This window comes from Drosophila simulans, chromosome 2R (genome assembly GCF_016746395.2).
Source record: "Drosophila simulans strain w501 chromosome 2R, Prin_Dsim_3.1, whole genome shotgun sequence".
Taxonomy (NCBI): Eukaryota; Metazoa; Arthropoda; class Insecta; order Diptera; family Drosophilidae; genus Drosophila; species Drosophila simulans.
Genome location: NC_052521.2, coordinates 20,321,754 through 20,342,946, shown reverse-complemented (window position 1 = coordinate 20,342,946; position 21,193 = coordinate 20,321,754). Strand labels below are relative to the sequence as shown.

The following is a 21,193-nucleotide window of genomic DNA, read 5'->3' as shown; positions in this document are numbered from 1 at the left end:
TATGCTGAAATCACGTTCCCACACAAAAATGTAATGGAAACAGCAGGAGGCTGAGGAGAAGGAGCAGCAGGAAGGGGTAAACGGGAGCGGGTTAGGATAAGAGGTTTCCTCCTCTGCTGCATGTGGAAAATCTCAGCCACCAAGAAAAGTGCTTCCTGCATAAGCGATTTTCCGCTTTGATGTTGTTTTTTGTTTTGCTGTTTTTGTTTTGCTGTGTATTATTTTGTTTGTGCCTTGTTCTTTTTCGGGAAATGCTTTCAACTATTTTTATAGCAGCAGGAGTGGCTCAAAAATAGAGAGCAAGGAGCAGAAAACCCAGTATTTACTTAGTTCCCTTCGCTTGGAAATCGATAGTAATCCATTTGATCGATACCGTCGTCTTGCGGAGTGAATTGGTAATTTGACAAAATTATATGACATGGGAAAACCAATTTGGAGCTAGGGATACTAATTTGGCTCGACTTGTGTGGTCTCACAAGTCATTGAAATCAATTTTTAATGTTATTAGGGGGAAAGTTCGAGGGAAAGTGAGAAAGAAGGCACTTGGCTCAAAATACCCTGCAATCAGTACTTGTGCTTATTACCCACTAAATAATTCATTGAACTTCGAGCAGGCACATTAAATTCATAGCTGTCGTTTAAGTTCCTTATCTAACAAGATTAGTTTCAAGGTTTAGATTTGGAGATAATTCTTACTACTAAAGGGCTTGAAACTGAAACGTTTATAAAAATCTGATTTGAAATCAATTCCCTGACGCTTTTAACCCTTTTTTCTGGCTTATGGCCAAGTTAACGATCACACCTCGAAGGGGCAGTAACTGTCACCTCATTTCCATCACAATGTGGGCTGCAAACGACTTGGAATTAATGGGCCAGTGTGTGTGATTGGGCTAGAATTCCATCCGACAGATGATGCCAATCAATGGGCACTTTTATTGCCCCTGCCGCATAAACCTCGATTTCATGAGAGTCACTTACTTAGATGATGGTGCACACTGAAACAAACTCTTCATCCCAACAATAAAATGGTAATTAAAGTAATGATCTAGGGTTGCATGTCATATTACACGTTAAATAGATGTTAGCTGGGCAGAGCAATTCCTGGCATTCCTGAATGTCAAGTAAATGCAAACATTTTTCCTTGTGCACCTTCCTCCTACGCCATGATAAATGGTGGGCGTGTGGAAATCTGGAGGGAAATCACCTCTCCGGAGGGATGATGACATGGCAAGTGACATGGCCAAAATCAAATCATTGTCTCAGCGGTGGAGGGAAAATCGCCCCCCGCATTCCGATTTCCTTCAAATTAACTCGAGGAAAATGGAGAGAAAGGATGCTGAAAAATAATGGAGATTTATCAATCGCATTATCTAGCCATCAATCTTGTCAAAAACTGATAGATGAGCCATTATCTGACAAATTATCTGTCGCGCGTGTGTGTGTTCGATGGGTTTGAGATTTACAAATTAGAGTCGTTCGGCCCATAAATATTCTCCAACCGATTGATGGGTGGATTTTCCAGGAAAAGTCAGCAATAGCAGTGGGGGTACAGCTCCCTTCCAATCGCCGAATTACAAAAACAGGACAAAAGCGTGTCTTACTGCCTTGGAATACATTTATAAAAGCACAGCTCATGATGTATCTACGATTGGAAACGCTATAGTTTTGATCTTTCCGCCAATGACGTGGACTTCATAGTGAATGTTTTTGACGATCATAACTGTGGTGGTCGGTTGAGCTGGCAGTTTTGGAACCTTGATGGACTCCTTGGTGCAGTTGAAGGTCCACTGGTCCACCTTGTGCACCCTGGTGAGCAGGTCGAAGCACTGGGCCAACTTGGCTGACCACACGGAAATACTGTCAAAGTTCAGACCTTCGCGCGAATGCAACTTAACCACCTCATTCATATTGCGGAAGGTGCTCAAAGTCATCACGGCGGTGGGCTTGTCACCGAAATAGAATTGGGGGAAATCCAAGACTATCAACGGGGATCCCTTCATCCGGCGACCATAGCGCTTCTTCGTATCCGACTCCTCGAACTCCTCGATGTGAATGGTGGAGCAGTTCATGCGGTCGATGAGCTTCACTGTCTTCAGGTAATTGGGATGGTGTTGGATGCGCTCGCTCATCGGCTTCAAGTTGGCTCGGATTTTCTTGATCATCTCGTCCCGTATGGACTCCTCGACCAGAACACTGGCCACCAGTTCAGTGCCAATTGGGTGGATCATGTCCGTGACTATGGCGTCTATAACCTGATCCATGTCCCCACTGGCGAACAGAACCATCATGCGCGGCAGGACCCACGACTTGTGGCTTCCGTCCTCCGGATATCTGTGCGCATGTCGCGAAAGCAGGGACAAGTAGATGTCCCCAATCACCTCCTCCTCGTTTGGATGTGCTGAATGGTGGTCGGTCATTTTTTATCCTCCTCTCACTTGGAATTTAGATATATTGTCTCACAAGCAAAGGCTGCTGCTTCGCCCAAATGGAATCAAATGCTTGAGCTCACTTAAAAATGCAAAAATCACTTTCCGTAGGCCATAAATAATTTCAAGTCCACAGGGAATAAATAATTTGTATAATGGTATTAAATTTAAAAAAACCGTCGGGCCGGGAAATTTATGAGACGCCTTTTAAAGTGTTTTCGGAGCGTTTTTCGCTCCATGAATATTCACGAATAATTTACAACTAGCTGCTCTTAGTTCGGCGCATCTCGGATCCAATTTGTTAATGAAGTTATCAACGGTTGAAGTTAGTTTCCCTCGGATTTCCTATTCCAATTCATTTGCATATCTCGAGGAGCACCGCCGCTCTCGTTGTTTATGTTTATGGGTCTTTATAATCTGCCTTTATAGTTTGTTTACTTAATTTTCTGTAGCTTTTTGACATTTTGCTCCAAATTAAAAAGAAGCACACACAACAGACGAGGGTAATATCCAAGGAGGCGGTGGGTGTGGAAAGGCAGGCGCTGACGTATAAATATTCCCATTGCCCATTCCAAAATGAAAATGGAAAAAATTCGAAACAAAAGCCCGAAGTTTTTTTTCGAGCGGAAGTGGCTGCGACGCCGAAAAACAAACAGAATGAAAGCGGGAAAAAAATGCAATGAAAACAAAAATAATAATAGCAGCCAAAAAATGGGAATACGAATATTGCTGTTCCACTTTTTTTAGGACTAGATCGTGGAGCGTGGAAAGTGAAATGAAAATGCAGCGAAATGCACATAAATTTAGTTTCAATTTCACATAAATCGGCATGGCTTTAAATGTTAAGCGGGCTTAGATAAATGTTGGTAACTTTATTAAACATTGACTGATAAACTTAAATTAACTTTCAAGAAGCTGCTGTGATACATGGCTATTTCTCCATATTCTCGATGGGAGCTGTTCCCGTTTCAATTGCGCCCATTCATGGCTCCTAAGTGGCTGAAATGTTTTTGTGCCACATTATTAATGATCAACAAATTCCCCGGGCATTTCGCGCGTTTCATTTTGAAGTTGCCACGTGCGCGGGGGGAAAAGCGAAACGGAAAACTTGACACTGTGCCGCACGATCCACCCCCGAATCTTGGAATATATGCGTGTATATATTTTTGTCACGATCCAGTGCCCAGAGTCACATGGCATCCATCCCCCATTTCAGAGTGTCAGTCCCTTGTTGCGTTAGTGAGACGAAATGATTTTGAGTAATTTATTTTATAGTCGCGCTGAAGTATTTATTATTTTGAAAAGCGCCGAACAATGCCATGATTAATTTCGCTGCATGTGGAGCAAGTGGCCAACCGCACCGCCCCCCTCCACCGCCTGCCCTGCCCCAGTGGCTCCCCTAATCCCTCGGAAAATTCCTTGCGGCATCGAAAGTTTTTCTTCTCTTTTTCGGCTGCCATTGATTGCCGAACATATTTGGGTTGCTGCCGCTGTTTCTTTTTTCTTTGGGGGTTCTGCGTGTTATTTATTCGATTTGATTTTGGGTCCTCTGTTCCGTCTCCCCAAACACACTCCCCCCTCCCTCTACTCAGTCAGTAATGCGGGGTAAACTGATGGTTCCACTACCAAATATATAATATGATTATAATTTAGCTGATTTTCTTATTCCTGATAAAGGTATCTAGGTATATAGTATATAGTTATGCATAAAACCCACATATGCTATTGAGCTGTATGTATCAGTCATTGACTTCTTTCAGTGTAGCACAATCTGGCCTAATCTAAGCATCTGGGTTGTATTCTTTCTACCACCGCTGTACGCTGTTTTTCTTTGTCTTTTTTTCATCCGCCCCTTGGGCTATAATTCAGAATCAATCGTTATGCTTTTGGCAGCTTGCAAATTTTTCTTTATTATATCATATTAATTTTATGAGTCTTGTTTTTCCTAAACCGCCTTAGCCGCCCAACCCCAGTCGCTATCGTTTCCTCGTTGGTTTATTGCATTTAAAAGATATTTTTCATATCAATGAAGCTCTCATATCGGCTAACACACACACACACACACACACGCAGAAGCAGCAGGAAAGGAAAACAAAAGCGGAGGAAAAAGTTTGCTAAATTTCCTAAAGTCATGCAAACATTTTTTACATATATCGATTTTCCTCCGGACGAGGTCGACGGGGGTGAACCCGGGGTCGGTCTTGTTATGACAGGCTCAAATTGGGTGCTATCAAAATTATATATTATTTTGCATAATATCTTCTTCTCCGGCTCGAAGTCTCTAGGATAGGTAATTTGATGCGGCATGAATTTCATGTCCCACAACGATTAGGTTACCCGACGCCCACCCACCCCACCGCCCATCATCAAACGACGGCCTCCCTTTTGAAGTGGGTGCACTTTCCTCCGCGGCGACTTTAAGAAAACTTTTGGCGAAACTTGGGACGAAGTCCCATTTGTTTGGGGAGCAGCACTTAAGCACTCTGATTGTCTGAGCTTTGTCAAAGGTGGAACGCCAGGTGTCTCGCTGGCAAGCAAAAGGGGTCGGGAAAACCCGAATGAAGTTCCCACTTACTCATCTTAATGCAGTCTGAAAGCTTCGCTTTTCGCAAACAGGAAAAGCAGCAAAGGATGCACTCGGAAAATTTAATCAGTCGATAAGTGGAAAGCGGCGTGGATGCTACTCCGAAAGTAGCATATGAAACTATGTACCCGTTTCGGTGAAAAATACTCACGAAATAAAACTGAATGTTTAAGGAACTTGAATAATCCTTTTAGCTAAAAATGCCATGTTTGAGTACATTTGGAGTAGAAGTGCTGCAAGAGGGTAGAAAGCTTAAATAATATTTCCATTTGCAGCATTGACTTTTGCTCTGTGTGGCACTACAAAAGGAAACTACCGCCAGGGAAATGGGCCAAGAGGGTAAAAACGCAGCGAGAAAAATTCCTTTAGGTGTCGAACCATTTATGACCTGCCATAAACACGTGTAAATCCCGTTCATTATGGAAAAGTCACGATTTCTAGTGTCAATATCGTAAATACAGACAACCCCGACTCGGAAAGAACTCCGACCTCTCCATTTGGCTTTCCCAACTTGCCCCATTGGGGAAATAAAAGCGAGAACCCAATTGCAGCTCCCACATATGTAATCGGGATCCATCCATCTATCTATATATCTATCTATCTATCTATTTGTCCGTCCATCCATCCGGCCGCGTATCCGTGTAACCGTGTATCCGTATCTTGAGCGCTACACTCGATTACCCGCTCGGCGATCTAATCACTTTGAGTGATGGCTCCGCTGCACCGAGACTACTCCGTCTGGCACCGAGACTTGGACTATCCGTATCCGAGTCTCTATCTGGGCACCTCCACCGCCTTCCAGACGGACTATCTTTGGCCGTTGCGTGTTCTGTTTGCATTTTACAAATGTCAACAAAGGCAAATGCACTTTGAGGCAATATTAGTGGTCAGGTGGGGTTGATAAGTCGGAGGAAGGAGACTGCTGATGGATGGACGGCCGGGTGAAGCGATAAGTGGAACCTTCAGCACCGCGTCAACACTAAAGCGAATGTTTAACAAACCCAAAATTCTCAATGTTATAGAACTAAGGCGAATTACTGGCGTTTCTCTTGTTTATTACACATTCAAAGGTTTATATCGCAGTGTATCATATCGGTGGTGGGTGGCTCTAGTGCTATAATATATAAGATGCCCCCGCTCGGCTAAGTAATCCATCACAAAATTAGTTCGGCTGCCACGAATGCAGCGAGCGTTAGATTTTTCAACCAAGATTATGATAAAGTTAAGCCAAGCGGTGAAAATATAAGTACATATATACCAAGTAGTAGGTGGTGTGTTGTATATAAATATTAATTTAAGGCAATGCCAACTAAGGTAAAAAAGTGGATGTATATGGGTTGGATGGGTGATGTGGGTCAGACATGGCTACTGCCCCAAAAGTAGTAAGGGATTTCTTTAATATATATTTCCCCGTGTGCTTAGGAACATAAAATCCAGGATCTGCTTAACAATTATGCATTAAACAAACATCAGCGTAACGATGGAACTTACTTTACATTGAACGCATTGACCCACAGCCAACAAAAAGCTGAAACTGACCTCACTTACCCCCAGCCCCATTTCCGACATTTATCCGACCTCAATTTCTTCAATATTCGGACGTATCCCCAGAGGATCCCCTCTGGCTCCTCTTTCCAATTGAAAAATACAAAAATACCCCTGAGAAGCGGGCCCAAACCGTCTTCATGTTGCTCCTTCATGCATAATAGTAATTTGCCAAGGGCCGAAGCCCAAAGTCAATCCAATGAAAATCAAATAAAATAACTCAGAGCTTCTGCGAGGGAAAGCGAGGGTCTAACGAGTATTTTCCATATTTTACAACTTCCCAGGCAGTGGGAATAACAAAGCAACTTTATTGGGAACGGGAGCCACTCAGAACCAAGCCCGGCTAATTTCGGACTTAATTTAGGTGACTCTGTCACTCGTTCCACTGGCCAATTCCCCCCACTTTGGGCCATAAAGCAATCGGCAATCGTATTATTGGCATTATGAGCGACCCCGCCCCCCCAGGCCATTTCAACATCCGCCCACGACATTTTGATGGAGGCGCCTAAGACTCGACAAATGCCGCCTGCAGGAAATATTAAAGCTCCAATCGACAACATCGACTGAAACGACTGGAACGACTAAACTTGGGGTCATAAATGGCCAGTGGATCGCAAATTGTCATTGGTCACGTGCAGGGAAAGGGAAGTGGCAAGCAAGAGGGGGGGACTGGTTGGATCCCTGCCCACTTTGTTGCCGTTGTTATTTGAAAATATAGAAATAAAGGAAATAAAGCGAGCCAAGACAAGGGCTACAAAAAGAATGGAAAAATCAAAGGAACATTTTACGACAATTGCCGTTGCTGTTGATGTTGCTGTGTTGCAAGTTGCTGCTGTACAAATTGCTGCTGTTGGCGATGGTGTCGTTTGAGTCATTGGCAATTTGTCGCCGGCAATTGTTGGTGGAGCAGCAGGCAGGTGCCGTGTTCTGTGGGTGGGAACCCACTTGTGGGCACTGCTTTCCAGCTCACTATTTGCGCCCCTCCTCCATCGCCAGAATGCAGTGTAAACATATCTAATTTGATTTATTTCCTGCAGCATGGGCTTGCTGTTTGTTGTGCTCTCGTTGGCGCCAAGGAAAAGCTTCAAAGATCTCACACTGGGGCTTTCACAGGCTTTCGCCCATATCTTTGCCCAATCCCCCGCAGCGTTGGGCAATACAAATGATCTGAACAATTGCCCCATCGACAGGAGGGGGCCAACGATCGGGATCACTTGAGGCTATTGTCAAAATATTTTCACAGTTGCAGTCAAAGCAAACAAATAAATAAATAAATAGCCGGCGGCGGATGGACGCGCTGGCTGGGATTTAAATGGATGACTGATTGACTGGGTAATGGCCAAGTGCCGTGGCCATTGTTTGTTTTCATAAAAGTTCTAAATGAGCTTAGCGAATGGGGCTGCATGGATGCTTTTCGCCGCGGGATGCAATGGAGCGGGAAAATCCCATCCAGAGGTTAAATGCATTTTCCCGGAATATAAATTCGATGTTTTTCTATTTAGCACGCTCTTTCCGCCACGTTTCATCCGCTTTTAATTTAAACTAAATCTCTGCACTTTGGTTTTTTAAATTTAAATGTTTATAGTTAGCTTCTATACGAAGCGAGTGAGTATTGAATATACTCCTCACACAACGCCAGTAATCTTTATATACTTTTCTTAATTTTCCAAAGATTTTATTCCTCTGTACATGACTATAAATTTTATTCTTTGACTGAGCTGTGAACTGATAGGAAATACGCGGAAGGGGTAACTCCCCCGACAACATCATAGAATGAACATTTTATTATCGCTTTCCAAGAACCCCGAACACAGGAACATTGAATATGACACATGATTCCATATTCCACGAACCTGAATAAATTCCCCAGCTGCCGCCCGCTGCCTCCAAAATCGAGTGCTGGGGAAACCAGAATTGGTTCTTCGGCGTGGTGATCTCCATCAGTCGGAAATGTATATATACGAAAATGTCTGTTTTTGAGGAAGAGGATCCAACAACTTGGCCCTATCATGTTGACGCCCACTTAAAGTGGCACAATTATGAGGCGACAACATCGGACGCGTAAGGCGCAACATCTTGAGGCGCGGCGATCCGCTTAATTATAGAATACATGATGCGGGAAATTTGTTGCACGCACCATTAGCGGCCAAATGTCCGACAGTCAGGCAACAGATCCGACTAAATTTGTCAAAATATTGCCGTTCCAATGGAAATAGAGAATTGGAGCGAAAAAAAAAAAACACTGAAATGCACTTCTGGCACACTGGGCGATCGCTCCATCAATACGAGGGCATGTGACAATAAATCTTTTCAGAGGCCCCACATACCGATTTCCATTTCCGACGGACTTCAAAGTTTTCGGACAAAGATCGATTGCAAAAGTTGCGTCGAGTGTGTGAACATTTGTTGCACGGACTCTGCAATTAGTAATTGAACTCTTCTGAAACTAATCACTTTGATCTGCTGACCCAAATCCAAATACAAATCCCATTCCGGAGCCATAACAAATTGCATTTGGCCCCAATGAGTTATATCATTCATCCGATTACCAATTGCTTCAATTTTATTTTATTTTTGTTTCGTGGCGCCTCGCCCTCTTGACTCTGCCCCCTCTCCCCCCTCCATCGACCATGTGGCATCTAATTTATTTGAGTGTGTTTATGCATATCGGTAGAGGATTCCGATTTCGATTCCGATTTGGATTGCCTAATGGCAAATGTTACTTATGGCGCTCGGAAATCCGGAAATGCCTATGAAACCGCGCAAAGAAATGGAAATCGATGAATTCGGACATTTTAGATTGGGCAATTCTCTTCATTATTACCGAAACAGATTCCAATTTTCATCGCCATACTATTCTAATAAATTGTATGATTTCCATAGCACCCAATCAGCCCCATCTGCATTGCATTGCGCATATGCCAATAATACGGATTCCCATTTTCATACGCCCGTGTGCTAATCGTTATAAAATGCCCATTAATCGAACTGAAACGCATTAAAGTAATTGAATTTCAGTACAAATAAACAGGAAGAGCCGTCCCATCGCCAGTGCAGGGGGCACCTAGCCAGCTAATCTAGATAAATATTGATTAATATTTGGAAAGGCATTCGATGGCTCCCCCATCGTGGGGGCCCACCCAATAAAGTTACGGGGGACTTGGCGCTGGGTTCTCCACATCCACATATAGGCACGTACGACACGCCCTCTGAGGCCAAGCCGTTGTTGCTGCTGCTGGTGTTGCAATACAAAATATGGAAAATATAATTTGTATAATTACAATGCCCTCTGATAATACCAAATACATACCAATCAACAACAACACACTGCGTCGGCTCAATGAAGTCTAAGTTGTTTGCGGGGGGCTCTAAGCTGCCAACACCCAAAATAGTGAGGAGTCGTTTAACTAGGTTTGATTAAAATTAAATGATAATTAAGGTATATATGCTATGATCCTAAGACCAAGGATCTACAAGGAGTTTTTGAGAGGCAAGACTTTTTTTGCTTGGAAATTGCCGCACTTTCGTGTCACGCGCCCATCTCCAAAGGGCGACGACTAATTGAAGACCGCTCCGCCTCCCATTTTGCCCCCCTGGGCGGCGGCACGCACAGCGCGGTGCCATCGAATGGAAATAGATGTCGCCGCAGAGGGAACCTCGCCCAAATCGACCTGGTCCGTGCGGAACTGCGGTGGAACGTGGCGCGGAGGCGCCACTCGCTGCGCCGATGATGTCTCCATGTCGGAATCCGCACAATGGAGTGACCGCCTGGCGCTTGAGCCCTTTCAGCAAACCCGCTTTATCATCAAAGGGAAATCAAGCTGTCAGTCAATTTATAGTTGTACCCACATCCACGCACGGAGGACGGGTGGCGATGTGGCTGGTGATAGGGCCAGGTCAGAGGTCACATATTTCAATTAGGCGAAGCCGCACGAGCGAATAAAACCATTGGAAATGCGATAGCCGGGGCTAACTCATAAAGTACCTTGACCTATGCTAATTCTACAATCTATTTGCCTCTTTCAGGACCCCTATCCGAGATTCTGACTGCCGTGGGTTCCGAGGTGGCGCTCCCATGCGATCTGGTGCCCGGAACTGGGATCGTCGACAAGGTGCAGCTGGTCATCTGGTATCGCCAGGGAAACGTGAAGCCCATCTACACGTAAGTTAAAATCGAACTACACTTTTTATAAACATTTTGAAGCCTAAGTGATTTTCGGGAATTTACTGGAAATATTATTTATTTTTCAATTTATCATAGCGCTTTATCCGAAATTAAACCTCTTTCCTTATTTTTACTCACGACTTTTTAAGGCAGTCATCTTCCCTGCGAAATCCCCCTCCAAATCCCTCTAAGCCTTCTTCGTCTCATCACCTAACTTCGCAGCCTCATCCATTTTGGATTCCGCACATCCCTCGCCCCTGGGATTTCACAGTAACGCCCCGCTAAAGTGTCAGCTAAATGAATTTCACTTAATATTTTCGCTAGGGGGTAGGTTGTGGGTTGAGTTGATATTTCTCTGGAATTAGCCGAGGACCCAAAATGGATTTGACTTCGATACCGTTGGGAACGGCAGCCAATTATAAAGAAACTCCCGGTGTTCAGGGGGCGGGGGGCGTGGAAACCAGAAATCCATACTGCGGCAGCCAAAGTAGGCGCTAGCTCATTATAAATTCTATTAACGTGAGGCATTTATGTTGAATTTGACGATATAAACATTACTTACACAGAAGAACCAACGTGAGGGGCGGGGGCTAAAAAGCGATGAAGGTGGGGTTAAGGTAAAAAAGACCCACCCCCTCCTCCTCATTGCTTTATTAGCACTTGGAAAAAAATGTGTACGTAATATTTAGCAATTACCAATGATTGGACGGTCTAATATACATTTTGAGTACTATGGGATTGTAAAGTTTTTGTTTATTAAAGTGTCAGCAGTTTCATATGAGTTTCAAGCAGGAATTTCATATTTTATTTAACTCTAACTTTCATTTATTAACTTTAGTGAATTCTCTTCCTTTTTTCCTGAGTGTCTTGCTCGCGCATTGGCAATTTTTAACGAGCTCATAGGAAAAGAAAGAAAAGGCATTTTGTGAGGCAGTGTGCCAGGAAATGTCGCAAGTAATGGCGATGCAGGAGATCCTGGCAGATGGGAAATGTGAGTGTGTGTGTGTGTATGGTATATGTGCTGTATAGACTGACTGATTGGCAGCAGCAATTCGGCTCAAAGGTCTCTCGTTGGCAACTTTATACTTTTGTGCCATTTTCCAGGGAAATCCGAAGAGGTTCCTGAGGTGGGGAGCTGCCTGCCTGGCTGCCAGGTGAAGTCGAGTGGAGTCTCAAGTAGACAGATGCGCAATAGACCAGAAATTGAATTTTATTTCATTTTCCATTAAAATCGTTCGTCTGTTCTCGGGCACACAAATCGATGATGTCAAATCAAAGTGTCAAAGTTCGCTGCCGTAGAATGTGCACTCCTGTGGTCTCAGCTACAGTGTGCCCTCGATTGCAATTACCATTTGGCACGGGGGGGCACTTTTACGACCGCATAAAGTTGAGGTTTATGCAGATATCCCCTCCCCAAGCTCCTCTGCACTCCACTCAACTGAGTTCTCGCCCGCATTTCCTCTTTATTGTTTTCCATCAATTTTAATTTGCTTTTCCCACACTTCATAAATTTTCCGCTTTCTGTTTGTTGCTTCAAACGCTCTGTTCTGGCTTGCTGGAACTTTCAATATGGCCAAAAGGCTGGCTGGCAAAGGTCGAGAGATTAATTGCACGAGAAATTTGTTTTCCAATTGCCATGGATTACCCATGGATAACCTCTGTCCCTGTCTCACACTCACTTCGCTACATAATTTAATTATGTTTAAAATCCATTAACAAATTTCCCATCCATCTTGTGCCACTTACTCCTGTTCGGTGGAGGGGTTTTCTCGTTTTCGAGTGCATTTCTCGAAAGAGTGTTTGGAACACTGGCTCCAATGATAAATCATCCAAAGTGGAATGGGGCTATGATCTATTTGAACTGTGGCATAATCCGGGAGGAACTAGATGATAGCCTAGAGTTTGTTTATCTGAATCGAGTGAATAAAAAGTAGTACAGCCATTAAATGGATTTTAATAATATTTGTGTGCATTATTTAGACAAAAAGTTAAATTGGCCAAGTTCCCTAAGAAACCATAAACCTTTATCTTTGTTTTTTGGCCAAAGTGTCCCATTTCCGAGCAGTAAAACAAAAAACTTTAAAGGCCAACACGTGCTTTTTATAGCATAAATACTCCAGGCAGCATTTAAATACTTTGTGGGCTCTTTAAAGCTACTTAAAAAGATGCAGAACAAATAAAAAAAAAACCAAAAGAGTCCACAAAGAATTTAATTCATTTGGAAAACAAAGTGATATAAAAATTCAAGGAAATACGAAAATACGAAAATAAAATGGTAATCCGCTTAAGCCAAGAGCGAAATACAACAGGCCTAAATTGATCAATTAATTAATTGAAGTGAACTATAAAATGAAAATGGAAAAACACGATTTTGTGGGCCAAGTGGGCGTGATGCCTAGGGGGCGTTCGAAGGCATTTACATAAATAGCAAAAATGTGTTTCTGCTTTATTTTTTATTTTGCAGAGCCCTCACACCCAAAACCCAACAAAAAGAGCAAACAAAGTGCTGAAAACAGAGAAAAAACAGAACAAAATGAAAAATCAAATTAAAAGACTGAAACCAAATGAAATGTGACCATTTAAAAATGCTAAAAAATGCGGAGATAAAAGCGAAAGCCAATGGAAATCAAAAGTTCTGTAAATGCACTTTACGATTCCTGGTTCTGATTTCGGATTGGGGCCTTTGGGCTGTGCTGACATTTAATGCGGCACTTTGTCAAAATGCATTGGACAAGGCCATAAAACAAAAGCGTTTGGCCATAACAATAAAAACAAAGTTCTCCTCGGCCATTCATGCCCTGCTCCCCTTCCCCGGTATCTATTTTAGTCCACGGATTGTAGTGTAGCTAAAATAGTTTGGCCCAGGGGAAAGCTAATTAGGTATTCCGCTTTCAGTGGATTCCCCGGATTTGACACACATTTCCCTGGCCGATGTTGTCTCAATTGTTGGGACAATAAAATCAATGAGCCAGGTTAACACAACTTGGCCTTTTAAGGCCCGGTAATTGAAGGTGTGTATTGGCTATTGGAAAAACGTGTCAAAAGGGCTTTTATGTGTCATTAGTTTCCAGGGAGAAGGAACAAGTTGTGTAGGCTCTAATCAAGTCATTCTTCATTTACAGGAAATATCACTATAAGTATTATATTATTTATAATTTTTTTTATTTATTTTATTTCTCCTTACAGCTTCGATGCACGAGGTCGTCCGTTGAATCTGGGCATTCCCTGGGCGGATGAAAGTGTGTTCAACAAGAAGGCCCACTTCCACCACGACACAGATCCACCTGCCCTGCGGATCAAGAACATCCAAACCGCCGATGCTGGACTCTACAAGTGCCGAGTGGACTTCCACAAGTCACCAACTCGTAACTGGCGCATCAATGTGACAGTGCTAGGTGGGTTCCGCATATAAACCATTTGTTATGTACACAGCCAACCTATTGTCATCTCTACTCCACAGTTCCACCCACTGCACTGACCATCCTGGACCACCATGGGGCCGAGATCCGGGACCAGACGGCAGGACCCTACCTGGAGGGCGATAGCATCGACCTCACCTGCCTCTCGAGCGGCGGAGTTCCTCCTCCGCGGGTCTCCTGGTGGCGGGAGCACGCCCTGATCGACGACTCCTTTCAGGTGCTGCCCGACGGCTCCGTGCGGAATGTCCTGCGCCTCAAGAACATCCAGCGGAAGGATCTCCTCACGGTAAGTCATCCAGCGCTTTTGGACTGCTCGCTTCAAATGTCGTGAGCCATATTTACGGCCTGCGCACAAAGAGCCTTCTGGCACAATGGCTCTACCCCAAACCCCCTGACTTTGCTGGCCATCAGTGTTGCCACTGGAATACCATTAGAATCACCTTATGCACTAAGTCGTTTTAGTCTTAAATCCATTATGAAAGAAGCTAAAGCGATGGAACCGAGTGGAGTTCTAGCCAGGTGATGTTAACTTGAAGTCCACGATACTTACCTGAAAATAGCCAGATTCGCAGCTCTGGCTTCCACCCCTTGGGGCCCAGTTGGCCATTTATTTTCGGCTGGTCACAATGGACGGCTTGGTCCGAGGGCCTCCGTTAATGACAGCGCTCCGTGTGGCAAGCGATGCCGCACAATGGCTAATAGAAATCAAATGCAACCGGCTGCATTGGGAATTGTTCCCTGGGTGGCTTGTGCGGCTTACCCTCCTCTCCATGGAGAAACCCCTCCCCCTGGACAGCACCGACTTCCCCGGAGAGGAGCCCCCTTTCCACGCCCACCTCCTACTGTTCAAGACTGCTCTGTTCTGTTGATTCTAAGCCGGATTTTTCTTTGGTCCATGTAATGAACATTATTGTTAGACAGCGCTAATCCTGCCATTCAGATCTGGGTTTCCGTTCAACCAGCTCTACGTCCAACAGCAAATTGTAAGTCGGTCAGGTCTTTTGTGCCGTGGATGAATGGCTCGAGAGGAATCACTTGAGTTTTGTTCGTGTAATACCAAAAGTTATTAGCTTACACTAAGAAGATGATCTGGAGCGGCAGTCTTGAGCGATTTTTAGAGTCAAATTATTGAATATATACTTTAAAGATAAATCTGTCAGTATGCAGATTCTACAGTGGAATTATTTAAATGTTCTTTATTTGTTATATACCTACTAACATTCAAATCTAATGCACTGATTACTAAGGCCTCCTGAGTGATTTTCTGATGATAAGCAACTTTAGTATATTTAAACCAACTTAACTGTTGGTTAAGCTGGCTAAGCCTTTTAGTTGTTAAACGGCCAACTTTAAGTACCTAAAACAAGCTAAAGCGATTGTGGCTATGAATTGTGGTGGGCATTGTTGGATTCGCCCAATCGAACAAATGTGAAGATCAAAAACCATTCGGGCCATAATAAACACCTAGCTGTATCAATGAGCCACTGGCTGACAGAGGACTTCCTGCAGAAGACCCCCCACTAGCCGCAATATGAGACCCAAGTATCTCCACATAACGCTAGGTATTCTTGTGTAACCGAATAGAAATTTATGACCTAATTTTCCAATCGAAACGAGACTTGCGGTGCGGCGAACCCCGAAGTTATGCAAATATTTGTATGGCCCAAAAGCGTTACACACTGTTCGTTTGGGCCAATAAAATGTCCGATATGTATATGGCTATGGCTGGTCCGGTCCCAAGAAGTATCGCATTACCAGCAGGGGAATTTATGATATTGATACTTGCATTCGCCGACCTTTTGAACTCTTTGTGGCTGCTCTCGGTTTCTGTCTCCAGCTGAAAGCATAATTGATTAGGCTTTGTGGGCTGCTTGCTTTTTGGCCAAATATATGTTTATATGTATATATGTATGTGCGTGTTTGCTACACATTTGCCGCAATTAAAATTAAATGTTCAGCGGAATGATTTATCATCGATATTTCAATGGAATCCGCTATTATTAGTAAAAGGCAATTATTGTAATGAGCATAAATCATCGGGTTTCATTGTTGTTCTCTCTGTTCCTCTCCCCATTCCAGATGTACACCTGCCAGGCGAGCAATGGCCACGTGGTTCCAGCGCTGACCAAGAAGGTTATCCTCGACATGAATCGTAAGTGTCCTTTTCGAAAGGCTTTTAATAGAATGCATGGCCCCAGTGGTGTCCACATTTCGTATAATTTTTGCGGCCACCCAGCAGGAGGGGCAGGCAGTTCAAGGTCAGCTTTCAGGGATTTTGGGGCCATTGTTTGTGTTTTAGCCGCTGGGCGTGACATTTTCATGGAAATTAATGTAATTAAAGTTTTGTCATTCCGCCGCAAGGACGCCCGACCACTCGCATATTCATCCACATCCATGCATTTATGGTTATGCGGGCGGATTCAGGTGGTTTTCAGGTGGCCTCCAGGTGGTTCGGGGCGCTATGCTAATCGCATTGTGGCTCCCTCGGGTGGGACATCCAGTGATGGGCATAATAAAATGTGTCATAAATAATGAACATTTCCATAAAGGTTGGTTATAGATGGGCAGGAAATTAAGCGGCATCCTTGGCACTGCGGAATGTGCGCGATGTCCTTGTGTGGCAATAACTCAATTCCGCCATGTTAATCAGAGACTACGCAGTATTTTAAATTAGCCCAGTGACTATACTAGTTTCGTTAGAACAGGCCTTTAAATATTTTATTAATTACAGTTCATACTGGCTATGTCATTCCTAGTTTAAATAACATGAGTGATTAATGGGAACTAGCATGGTGTTCTACCTTAATTGTTTATAAACAATTATTGCAGCTAAAATTCAAATTATTACTTTGTACTTCCCTGCAGTTCCCCCTCTTAGTTTGCTATTGCAAGGCCTTAACCACGCCGTAATTGCTGGAACCCGATCCCACGTTACTTGCACGGCCATTGGTGCTCGTCCTCCGCCGGAAATAATCTGGTCAAAGGCGGGCCAGATTGTGCGCGGAGCCACCTCTTCGGTAAGTTGCCACTCAATGGGGAATGTAGTGGCAAACTTAGCTAAATATGTTCCAAATCCCATAGACGTCCTCCGATGGGAACACAACCATATCGGAACTGATGCTGATTCCCGTTCCCGAGGATAATGAACGCCAGGTGGTGTGCTCCATTTCGCTGAATGCGGGGATTACCTCCCAGCAGCTGCATGAGGGCCACACCACGGTGATGACCACTCTGGGCAATGGACACACCGGACTCTATCTGAAGGATTCCAGGGTGCTCAATGTGACTCGTAAGTGTGCCCCAATGCGCGAGCTGTAAACCGAAATTGAATGCGACCGTTATACAGATGCACCCATTGTCAACCTGAACCTGGGCGCCCCTCTCGATCCGGATAATCTGCTGAAGGGCACCGATGTCTACTTGGAGTGCGATGTGAAGGCGAATCCCGCGATTACACGTGTGGAGTGGTACCACAGTGTAAGTTCCATTTGTTACTTAGTTAGTGATTTCATCAGGGTCTCGGCCTTTGAGTTTTCATTAAATTACACATCGCAGGACAAGCAGTAATTGAATAACATTTGTTATCTCCTCCCAGGATAAGCAACTGCATTCCTCCCGCGGCATCATCATCTCCAACCAGACCCTCGTCCTCCAGGGCATCTCCAAGTCCTCGCACGGCCAGTACTTCTGCAGGGCCTCCAATCTCCAGGGCAGTGTGTCCAGCAACGAGGTGTACTTGGATGTGAAATGTAAGTGCTGCAACTCTTCCAAGCTCCTTACACAGCAATGAAGAAGTTAGAAGTCTCATCTTAATTTATGATATATTCTTCCCTTATAATTGTTATATGTACTAATCGAATTTTCCTCTAAAAATTATATATTCAGTAAATATTGTGTTAAAACCCCCTTGTTTTTTCTTGTGCACTTGCTCCTTTCCAGATCCACCCGTTTGCAAGTCGGAGTCGACGATTATACGTGCCGCGCTCAAGCAGACAATCAACATCACCTGCGAGGTGGACGCGAATCCAGTCGATAATCTAAATTACAAGTGGCACTTCAACAACTCGCTGGAGAGCCTCATCGAGCTGCCCCAACTGGGCCAGGGGGCTCCGGTGATGCTGGCCTCCGGTTCGGACCTGAGCGGATATTATCAGCGGAGCAAGCGGAAGCACTCGCACGGAATGCAGCAACGCCTGCTCCACGGCAGGCATGGCCGCATGGCGTCGGTGAGGTTCGAGGATGAGGACGAGGACGGCTACGGCGAGTTCGAGGAGTACGGCGACGAGGTGGGCCAGCCCTTCACCCAGATGGTCTACTCCAACATGGTGCACAAGAACCACGTGGAGAGCAGCAAGCAGCAGCAGCGGAAGCAGCTGTCCCCTCAGCAGCAGCAGCAGCAGATGGCATCCGGCGGCTCGTCCGGAGACAGCCACACTCCCTCCGGCGGAGTCCTTCAGCTGGCGGAGCGCAAGCGGCTGGTGGCCCTGCACAAGCAGCACCACCGAGGCGGCGTGGCCACGCCCCCGACCACCACCGCCTCGCCCCCGCTGAACAACGTGTACAGCTACCACGTGGAGAGCTACGAGAGCTTCGGCGCCATTTCCTGCGTGGCCAGCAGTCCGATGGGCCACAGCGCGCCCTGTTGGTATCACATCCAGCCGGCCGGTGAGTGTGCACTTCTTTCTGTCCAAGTCGAGTCGGGCGTTGAAAAATGCATGGGGCGGAGTCCGGAAATCAGATAGCACGGGCTAGCTGACGATACCCTGTTTGGGGGTATCTTGCTTGGGGAGTTGGGATTGCATTGTGTTCTATTCCTTGCATAGTTTATGTGTAAAATAAAAGAGAAGACGTATACATTCCGAGTAAATTCCATAATATTATATATATTATATATAACTAAAAAAGAATGGACCTGGTCTCAATCCTTGCTTGCATACCCTGCGAAAAAAATTAATTAATTGCAGATCGAGGCGGCGGACAAGAGCGAACGGCCAACATGTTGACTCGATCCGGCTGTTGGCCTGGCCAGTAGATAATTGTGGCACGCAGCACGTACGGAAAGCGGCGAGTGAATCGCAGCGCGTTATTTACATTTGACCAGATGGAAGGAGGGAGGGTGGCTGGGCAGATCCTGGGGGCCAAAGGATACCTACACCATCAGCATCCTCCTGTCCGTCCGGCCATTCCCCGATTTGGCCCGTGACAGCCATAAAAGCCATGTTTACCGACGCCATCTGCATGTTTGCTGCGCTCATGTTGCCACTGCCACTGTTGCAACTACTGCAATCTGTGTGCTGCGGCCTGATAATCTGATAATCAAATGCAATAAATTGCCAGGGCACATCATTTATTTATAAAACCTCCGCCGACCATGGCCCAAAAATAAGCGGCGATTTCGGTTCGTGGCCACAGGAAAACAACTTGAAAGGCCATCAGCTAGAGTGTCCTGGACATGGCAACTGAAATTGGGCCAGGAAGCCATCAACAGGCATTCAGTTGGGCAGTTAAATCAAGCGTGAGTGGAGGGATGCAGTGGGATTTTCAAATGTACACGGTAATTTAACTTAAAATAAATATTGTATGCAGGGAAGGTAGAGTTGCGGGTATAATTGTATGGAATCCTTAATGATATGAACCATTATAAACGTATTTTAAGGAACAGACTTGGATTTTCCCATTGAGTGTATGACATACTTTATTTACTTAACTATTATCTATCTTTTCATACCAGACCTTCCTGAACCCGTGAAGAACTGCACGGCCTTCAATGCCACGGCCAACTCGCTGCAGATCCAGTGCATTCCCGGCTATGATGGGGGCATTCCGCAGCACTTCCACGCCCAGATCTACGATGAACTGAACCGGCAGATCCTGTACAATGCCTCGTACAAGTACTCGGAGTTCACGGTGAAGCGTCTGCCCAGCGACTCCGTGTTTGTCATCCGGATAACGGCGGTGAATGCCCAGGGAGCCAGCAAGGTGGCATATCGTCTGCGGGGACGCACGCTTTCGGCTCCTCTGCTGCGGACAGGTGAGTTGAAGTGCCGCAGAAGTCACTTCTAGCCAAAATGTATGGGCCAATTAAATCACATGATGAGCTTATTTCGGAAATAATCTTGGCATTTTATTGATCAAAGCTCTTTAACAAATTTACTGAATTGCAATGATTTCGTATTTGAACTCTTAAATGTTTTTGCATTTACTAATCCTACACGAAATCTGTTTATCTAGATATTTGAAATGCCAAAATGTAATTTATTAACCACCTTGGCCACTTTAATTGGCCCAATTCGATTCGCGAACGAGGGCAACACTCTCAAAAGCGGGTTCATTGTGCCCCGACTTTGTGCGTTCAGTTTTTCACGATTTTCCCGCATTTTCGCATTTTGACATTTTCCGCAGCCTCATCGACGGCGGTGCTGGTGCAACTGACACCCCTGCTGGGCGCCCTGGTCGGCGTGATTGCCACACTCATTCTGGTGGCCATTTGCGTGGTGATCGTTATCAAATTCCGGAGCAAGCGGGGCGGCAGGCGGCACGGGACGGGCGCGGATGCCACCACCACGGAGGCGGACAAGGGCAGTGCGGAGCCGCTGTCCCGCAACATGGGCAGCCACTCCAGCCTCGAGGACAAAAATCCGGACGTGGTGCCCCAGGAGGCCAACAGCGAGGACGAGTTCCACCAGGAGGAGAAGGCCTTCGACCGATTGAATATGGAATCGCAGCGGATTTTGTACACCCCGCCGACGCGGATTAACACCGCCTCTCCGCCGCCGCCCTCGCTGTCGCCCACCTTTGGCAAGCAGGTGAATACACATACATTTCCTCTGATTTCTGATTTCCCACAGATTTCCCACATATTGAGCTCATTGTGAATGGTTTACCACGCCGGTGACAGGGAAACGTGCAGTGTTGCCGACTTTTTGGCTGTCGATTCAAAAAGAGACTTTAAATTCGTTCAATTAAAAGCGTGTTTGAGGGGCCATGGAATGAACTGTGGATTTAGAGCATAATTTGATTATCCTTTTGCTTAGTTACTCGGTTGCCATACGAA

The 21,193-nt window shown here is 45.2% G+C and overlaps 2 protein-coding genes across 2 annotated transcripts in view; one reads left to right on the top strand and one right to left on the bottom strand.

The window, feature by feature from the left end:
* Nucleotides 1-21,193, top strand: part of LOC6735830 — a 40,955-nt gene that overhangs the window by 17,029 nt on the left and 2,733 nt on the right. The window contains exons 3-13 of the mRNA XM_039292902.1: nucleotides 10,582-10,717; nucleotides 13,907-14,115; nucleotides 14,181-14,425; nucleotides 16,219-16,291; nucleotides 17,005-17,156; nucleotides 17,221-17,428; nucleotides 17,486-17,616; nucleotides 17,735-17,888; nucleotides 18,079-18,804; nucleotides 19,871-20,170; nucleotides 20,542-20,945. Coding sequence (XP_039148836.1) covers nucleotides 10,582-10,717; nucleotides 13,907-14,115; nucleotides 14,181-14,425; nucleotides 16,219-16,291; nucleotides 17,005-17,156; nucleotides 17,221-17,428; nucleotides 17,486-17,616; nucleotides 17,735-17,888; nucleotides 18,079-18,804; nucleotides 19,871-20,170; nucleotides 20,542-20,945 — 2,738 coding nt within the window. The remainder of the gene's footprint in view (nucleotides 1-10,581; nucleotides 10,718-13,906; nucleotides 14,116-14,180; nucleotides 14,426-16,218; nucleotides 16,292-17,004; nucleotides 17,157-17,220; nucleotides 17,429-17,485; nucleotides 17,617-17,734; nucleotides 17,889-18,078; nucleotides 18,805-19,870; nucleotides 20,171-20,541; nucleotides 20,946-21,193) is intronic.
* On the bottom strand, nucleotides 1,596-2,831 carry LOC6735832. The gene has a single exon (XM_002082706.4). It carries the CDS (start codon nucleotides 2,415-2,417, stop codon nucleotides 1,632-1,634), a length of 786 nt encoding a protein of 261 aa, XP_002082742.1. The 5' UTR covers nucleotides 2,418-2,831; the 3' UTR covers nucleotides 1,596-1,631.